Below are 8,405 nucleotides of genomic sequence, written 5' to 3'. Positions count from 1 at the left end.
CCTCATCATAATACATTTGAGGGGAGGCACACCCTATTGGTCGCTCTTCTCTCCTAGTTTAACTAGAGGATGAATTTTTTTTTTCTATTGTATAAATATTATTTGTATTCTACTAATTCAACTAGTGTTCCACTTTCTCTCCTATAAATATGTAACACCCTATACTCTTATCCGTCGCCGGAATAGATTCATAAGTTATTACCAATTAGAAACAGATCAGACTAGCCATTCATAATCAATCATGCATAACAAAATATAGTTTCTTTAATCATTCAACCATGAATAAAATTTAACCAAAGTTAAAGTAACTAATAAATTTCAAGATATTTGACACATAAGTCCATAGAACCATAAACTAGTATTTAGGAAATTAGCAAGCCATTTTCGCATAGCTAAAATATTTACAATTTCAAAATATAACTTACTTCAAAGGAGAGTTAAGCCTATACATGCCATATCTCAAAATATAAACTATCAAAAGTACCAAAACAGTGATGATAGTGTAGATGATTTTGAACTTTAAATCCCCGAGCTTGTAGCTTTCAACAAAATCTATAAAATAGGACAACACAAAACATTCACAGCAAGCCATTAAGCTTAGTAAGTCTTAAGTATCTTAAACAACAAAACTTATTTATACACATTATATCATATTCGAAATATAATACCAATTGACCGAAAATACATAACCACGTAAAAAAAATCCATTTCGACTACTTATTATTTCTTCAGAGTTCGAATTGAATAATCATACCTTCTAAATGACTCGTAGTAACTCATCGATTCAACCTTATAAATTTCAATGATCATAATTATATGTATATAACATATACTTCCATGTACTAAATTCAAGATGGCCGAATATAAATATACACAACCAACTTCCATATACTTCTCATTTCAATTCATACTTTAATTCACATCTCTTCATATGTATAACAATTTATACGTACCTGGACAATTTAATCTATTGAATGAATCTAGATATCGTATAGTTTAATCTCATATTCATAGACTTTTATTGTTTAACCGGCAATTTTCCTGCTAGGTATAAACCCGAACTTAACACCGGCACGAGGCCTGCTAGGTATAAACCTGAATTTATCACCGGCACGAGGCCTGCTAGACATTAATTTTGAAACTCATTCATCGGCATTATGCCTGCTAGGCTCATGGCCCGAAACAATTCCACCTGCTAAAAGCTTGCTGAGCCATAGGCCCGAATAATAATTCAAATACAAATTTCACAAATTCATAACGTATAAACTTCTTATATTTATGCATTTCACATAAGCTAATCACATTAGTCCTCTTTGAATTCATTCACGTATAATCACTTGATAAATATCACATTATTGCTTCTTAATTTACTATTACATATCTCCAATCTAATGAATACATCTGACAGCAAGATGATCATAACAAATTTCCTTATTTAAATCTCATGCAGACTATTCGGCTTTAAGTATGTGTATATATATATGCTAAAGGTATGGCAAATTTCTCGTGACATATCATGATTCATTCATAAATAGCTTATGTTTAAATACTGAAAACTTACCTCGAGTATTTTCCGAATAACTACGGGTCGGCTACTCAACTACTTTAGCTTTTCCCTTATCCGAATTTGTTCCTCTATGCTCTTGAGCTTAATTCAAAAAAAAATTAAACTAATCATTATTTGACTATTCAAGCATTACTTCAAAATATAATAGATATACATATTCGACTTTCACATATATAGATCATAGTAAACAAAAAAAATAAAAAAAATACTTTATAGGTCATCTTTGACCTTTCTATTTTCATCAATTTGAACCATTCTTTGGCCAAATATATTATTCGGCATTAAGATACAAACAAGTTAACATTTTCTTTACACACACCCTCAAGACCACATGCATAATTCATTTATTTTAAAGCACATATCACACAACAGCTTAACTAAAGTTTCATTCATTCACAACATATAAACCCTATTAAGCTCATACCCTGCACATACCGAACCGAATTCAAGTGGAGAAATTATCACAACTAAGACACATCCCAAAATCAACTTAACCATTTAGCCACATAACAGGGTAAGTAACACTCACAATTGTAAACAAATTGAACACATTCGAGACACATAGTAACATACAAAATTAAACAAATAGAAAGGTCAAGTGCGCATGTCTTATTATAAATACCATAATTCATATTAACGTAGAGACATACATAAAAATCTATATGACTGAAGGTTCATGTATTCATGATAAATGTGTTTATTATAATTGTATCCTTAATATAAGCTTGATATAAAATTTACCATTTATATTCAACCAAATCAATACATATACATACATGATATACACTTACTCATATGCCAAGTCATACTTAACCTCAATGAAACAAAACACATTGTTTAGTCAATAAAACTAATCACGAACCACATACAACATTTATTTTAACATATTTATACCTCGTAACTAAGCTTAATTCTCATCTATCAATCATCATCCTAACATATATATGTAAGATACAAATAAATACTTAGTCCACTACCGTACATCATTTAACATGATAATTTCCATTTTCAATATCATAGAGACCTAGGTTGGCCGAACATATATAATTTCACCTATGCATAAACATTACTCACATTCCATTACTTACATTATTCAAAATCATACCATTAAAGTAATGCATAAAGCCGAACCTTTAGACATTCAAACATCTACTTTATTTTTTTCAAATCACCCAAACGACAATTACTCACATTCTAACATTTTAATACAAAACATTTGTTCAAGTCATTTATCAAGTTCAAGTTCGGCTATTACACATATAAGTACTAGCAATTTAAATTTTAACTAGTTCAAACTTCTCTCATCAACAATTATTCATCAAAACATAAGGACAATAATCTAACCCCTTCATTATCTACCATGGCCGAATGCTCAAATCATCACCCAAATTCAAAATTTTGACATGGGCTAAGTAAGGAACTTGGTAACTAACTTAAAATAAGCTAAAATTTCAAAATCTAACATGAATTACTAACCTTATTTCAAGCTTAAGATGACCGAATGGTTTTGCTCCTTTTTCTTTCTTTAAAATCGGTTAAGAAGAACAAAGATGAACACTTTGTTTTCTTCACCCTTTTTTTTCTATTTTTTAATAATCATTATTATAAAATATAAAGCCATTTAGTTGCCATAATACTAATAGATAATACATATATTTTATATTAAATAACAACATGGCCGGCCACTATCTTAAAATGGATAATTTGACATGCAAGTCCATTCTTTTTTTTTATTATCATGCATTAATAGACCACTACAATTTAACTTATCACATTTTCAAAATTTCTCATATAAGTCCTATTTAATAAATTTCACATACAAATGACAAAATCAAAGCATGAAACTTTCACACATGCACTTACACATATAATAAGCATAGAATATAACGTTTAATTATTTTTGTGACTCGGTTTTGTGGTCCCGAAACCACTTTCTGACTAGGGTCAAATTAGGGCTGTCACAAAATAGATGGCACTGATAGGACTAAAAAAGAAAACAAGTTATACACAACTTTGAGATATTGTTATTCTGCTAGAAAATATTCATAATTTATTTCTAAGTATAAATTATATTTTTTTGGAATAACAATTATACTGGTTTCTATAAGAAAGAGATTTATTTTCTTACTCAAAGTAAGAAAAATTATTTCTGATTCGGTGTTTTATTCGAAATTGTTTGAGCCTACACTCAAAACAGTTCGTGCTACAAGAATAACAGAGAAAGTTATTCAGTTAAAGTCGGAAACGTCTAAGATCCGATCTCGCTCAAAGCACATGTACTATTTCTGGAAAAAGTTTATTGCTATAAATATTACAAACCAATTCAGTTTTCAAAATTTTTATTTTTTCACTGTGCAAGAAAATCATTTTCAAACCGAATTTTTTCCAATATAACTCATATTTGCAATTCACTATAATGCGGTAATTATGATGAGTGTTATTTTATGCGCTCTCAATACTTGTGCTATTAAAGTTTATGTTTTATTGCATTAGGCCAAGTGGAAGAATGTAAGATTTTTTAGCCCAATTATGTTAATCCAATTAAGTTTAACATAATATAGTCCAAGCTAAAGGGGATAAGAGTTTTGCTTTTACTAGAAATTAGAGTCTATCTGTTCATTTAAATTACTTGGTGGACATACTGGGTTAAAAGTCGATCATTATAAATTGAGTTACATACATACAAAATTATAGTCTCCATCACTTAAGTTTGTGAAATTGAGAGGAAAAAGTTAAGAGGGAGAAATCAATTTATTGAGTCTTCTTTTCATCAAGTCTAATGGTCAATTCTAATTTCACAACATATATTTCTTATACTTGTAAAAATCATATCATTTTAAAGATCTTAAAATCATTATTATGCAATATTAAGGATTTAATTTGCATAATATCTAGATTTAATAATTTTTTAATAAAAATGACATAAATTTTATCTAAAAGTTTCTTAAACGTGTGATTCAAGAACTTCTTTAAAAATTGTGAGTTTTAAAGTACTAATATTTTAGCTTGTCTTATTGTTTTTTTCGATAAATAAATTTTTAAATTTAAGATATTAGAGTTTAATGAATTAAAATATAATTATAAAAAGACAAAGATATGAAAGATATGAAATATGATACATTCAGTCTTAATATGAAATATAATTATAATTTTATTTCTTTTATTAATTTGACTTTTTAATTAAATTTAACTCGTAGTCTTTTAAAAGAATTAAATTTAATTATTAATATTTTAAAAATTAAATTACTATTTTTAATTACTAAAATATTAAAATTTTAAAGATGGCAACACACATAGCAATTCCCTATACTCCATACTATTTTTTTATAATTTTATGAATTTTTATAATTTTTGATTTTTATAAATTTTAAATTATTCATTAACATGACATATAAAACAAAAAATATATTATGTCAATATAAATATACAGGGATTACTATGAGGGTTGTCACACCAATATTATTAAAATCAAATTTTAATTGGATTCCTATTTAATTAGTGGTCGAGAGTTCGATCATTACTTTAGATATGAAACAACTTTAAAACTCAAGGCCAATGTCTAGCTTTTAATGAGCTTGCAGAACACGAATGAGTTGTCACTAGACTCGCTCTCATAGATACTTTAAGAAAAAAAATTATTTTGATTCCATTTGAAAAATTAATGGTCAAATTTAGCTAAAAAGTGACCAATTTAATAAAAGATATAAACATTGGGACTAAATTTCTGATTGTGCACTGTTCTTTTTATTAGCAAGCATCCTAAACGATATTAGTAATTTTAATTTCTCTCCATTTGAGAATTTATTATGTAATGGAATGCGATGATAATATAACAGCTTTATTTCTACATTTCTCTATTCTCTTGGAAAGAACCGTCCGCTTCTTCTGCTGTATACGGTGCAATCACTCAAAAGCTTTCACCGCTCCCCGAAAACCCTAATTCCATCACATACTTCCAAATCAAATACCCTGAAATATGGCTTTTATTGGACGTTCTCCGTCAATCTCATTTTGAATTACTCGAACCGAATCACCAAGCTGGAGTGAGTGAGGCACTCTTTCGATCATCGCCATGTTTGAAGCTCATGTAAGCTTCTTTTTCTTGCCTGAAAGAATCAGTAATTCAAGTGCTGAGTCTATATAGCTTCGCAATATTTTGGAAGGTTGTAAATTTTGTCAATTAAATTGTTATTGTTCGGTGAGTATTTGTTTAACGATTTATATCGGAGGAGCCTCAATTTAAGGGTTTTTTCTTAGAAAAAAAGGGGTTTGTACCCGTTGTAAATTAGAATGCAAAATGAGTTACGTGGTTATCATCACATAGAGCATAAATAACAGCAGTGTTAGATGATAAGAGAGGAGTGACCAAACATACTTATATTAGGCATAAATTTATACACGTTTTCTAGTGGGGAGATTCGTTTCTAAATGATATCAAGGTATGTGAACCAGCTAACATGGTTAATGATACGTGGATGTTTGGTTTCAATTCGATGTCTGCATTCATTCATTCAATCATCATATTTCCTTGATATTTTTATTTATTAACCGTTGAACCTTTGAGCTTATTATATTTTTATTTTTCTCATGTTATTACTTATTATCATGGCTTTTAGACAATTGATCATTTGTGCAAATATAACTTGTTTGCACATTTCTTTTGGGGCTACAGGCTACTGAATTTGTACATATTGTTCTATGTTTATAGGTTTTGCATTTGCTTCGAAGATATTTGGGGGAGTATGTTCATGATCTCTCATTAGAGACTTTAAAGATCAGTGTTTGGAAAGGTTTCTTCAGAACTATTCTTTTTTCTTCATAGGAAATATTCTTTGTTCTTCTGTTCTTTTCTTGCTGATCTTTTTACCATCTGTTTGAGCTACAACTGTTAAATGGCAGTTTCTTATGAAACTGATTTGGGATGTGAACATGATGGCATCTTTTTTACAAAATTTCTTTCTTTCTACAGGTGATGTTGTTCTCAAGGATTTGAAATTGAAGGCAGAGGCACTAAACTCTTTAAATCTTCCAGTTACCGTCAAAGCTGGTTTTGTGGGCACCATAACTCTGAAGGTAACTATGTTCATCATGAGTGTTCGTTTTATTTCTACTAGGTTTATCTTCTGGCATTTCAGCCATTGAATGGTCTTGGAAAAACAAATCCTTCTTATATATTAGTTTTTAAATATGCTTGGACATATAAATTTTTGTTCTAATTATTTATGTTCTTTTTCATTTTTGTAATTTACATTGTAGGTTCCTTGGAAAAGTTTAGGTAAAGAACCTGTGATAGTTCTTATTGATCGTGTATTTCTTCTTGCTCACCCAGCTCTTTATGGCCAGACTCTTAAGGTAGGATTATATTTTGTTTGCTAGGATTGAATTCGTTATAAAGTTCTTCTATTTTGATTTGAGATCTTATTTCAATTGTGTATAGGAGGATGATAGGGAAAAACTTTTCAAGGCTAAAATTCAACAAATTGAGGTAAACTTTTGCATTCATATATGATTTAGTACGCTTAATGCATGTGTGCAGAATATTATTGTGATTCCTCCAACTATATTCTTCTTGAAAATTTACCAGTAAGACAATAACATTCTTCTGTCATCAAGTTCATGACTAAATATTTGTCATCAAATGGAGTCCTTAAAGATCTGGATTTTTTATCTAATGCTTAAAACATTAATGATTTTGTTACGTTTCGTTCTTTTAATATTACATTTCTGTATAGAGATATGTTACAGGAGCTATTATTTGTAGCACATTAGATATTTCTTAACATCAACTTTACTGACAACAGTTTGAGAATATTGTATTTTTCGTTACTGGTTTTTGCTGTGTTGTTGAGTTGAAAGATCTATAATCCTTTTGGCTTTTAAGATCAATAATGATTTCTATAGATTGTTATTACTTTATTCTTATTTCTTTCTTCCTCTTCTTACACCCCCCATATATGGAAGGGTAAAAATGGATGCTCAACATAACGTTTTCAATAACTGAAGGCAACCTGAACTAATTATCCTAAGCTTACATGGTCGTGCAGTCATGTAGAATTGTGCACTCAAGATGCCATATCATACAAGCATTTTTGTAATTTGATGGCTTGCTGTATGAGAGTTTTCATTTCTGGTCATGCATGAGGACATAATTATTTTACACTTATGCTATTGTCTGCAGGAGGCAGAATCTGCAACTCTTGAAGCAATAGCTGGGTCAAAGCTGGGAAATGTATGTCTATGGATGCTAAAAATGTTTTACTTCCTCCCGATACTGTTTTGTTCTGTTTTTATAGATTAACTAAGATACTCTGAAATACATTTTTTTATCTGCCGCATGCCTAGTTCACTTCTTGCTAATATATTCTTCCTGGTAAAAACGTGATGGATGGCTCTTGATATGCTAATTGTTTTACTTTATATCTTTCATAGTTATTTTATGCAGCTTGTGTTAGTTTGACTAATTTGATAATGCTCTTTGTTATTACATATCAGCTTATGTATCTTGGAGAAAATGTGTTGCTTTTTGCTAATAATAGTCACTCATTGGTAGCTCTTTTCTTCCCCTTTCTGTTTGTATATGCAGCCTTCTTCTGGGAATTCATGGCTTGGTTCTCTGATTGCTACAATTATTGGAAACCTGAAGATAACTATTAGCAATGTACATATCAGATATGAGGATTGCATCAGGTGGTGATCATGTGCTTTTTTTTTTTTTTTTTCCTGTCTGTTTTCAGTTTGTAGTTTTCTTAACCTTTGTACGCTAAGATAGTTTTTTCCTTCTAATCTCTCAGTTCCATATTTGTCTTTGTCTTTACTAACATAAATGGACTGTAATCTT

General features: G+C 29.6%; 1 protein-coding gene across 2 annotated transcripts in view; it reads left to right on the top strand.

Annotated features, from left to right (window-relative positions):
* The first annotated feature begins 5,285 nt into the window (after nucleotides 1–5,285).
* Nucleotides 5,286–8,405, top strand: part of LOC108488884 (uncharacterized) — a 38,695-nt gene continuing 35,575 nt past the window's right edge. For both annotated transcript variants that reach the window (XM_017793162.2, XM_053020168.1), the window contains exons 1-7: nucleotides 5,286–5,654; nucleotides 6,276–6,357; nucleotides 6,537–6,640; nucleotides 6,824–6,919; nucleotides 7,005–7,052; nucleotides 7,746–7,796; nucleotides 8,151–8,254. In XM_017793162.2, coding sequence (XP_017648651.1) covers nucleotides 5,640–5,654; nucleotides 6,276–6,357; nucleotides 6,537–6,640; nucleotides 6,824–6,919; nucleotides 7,005–7,052; nucleotides 7,746–7,796; nucleotides 8,151–8,254 — 500 coding nt within the window. In that variant the 5' untranslated portion in view covers nucleotides 5,286–5,639. The remainder of the gene's footprint in view (nucleotides 5,655–6,275; nucleotides 6,358–6,536; nucleotides 6,641–6,823; nucleotides 6,920–7,004; nucleotides 7,053–7,745; nucleotides 7,797–8,150; nucleotides 8,255–8,405) is intronic.

Source organism: Gossypium arboreum, chromosome 10, assembly GCF_025698485.1.
Source record: "Gossypium arboreum isolate Shixiya-1 chromosome 10, ASM2569848v2, whole genome shotgun sequence".
NCBI classification, from domain to species: domain Eukaryota; kingdom Viridiplantae; phylum Streptophyta; class Magnoliopsida; order Malvales; family Malvaceae; genus Gossypium; species Gossypium arboreum.
The sequence above is the reverse complement of the archived record's forward strand: the minus strand, read 5'-3'. Positions and strand labels throughout refer to the sequence as shown.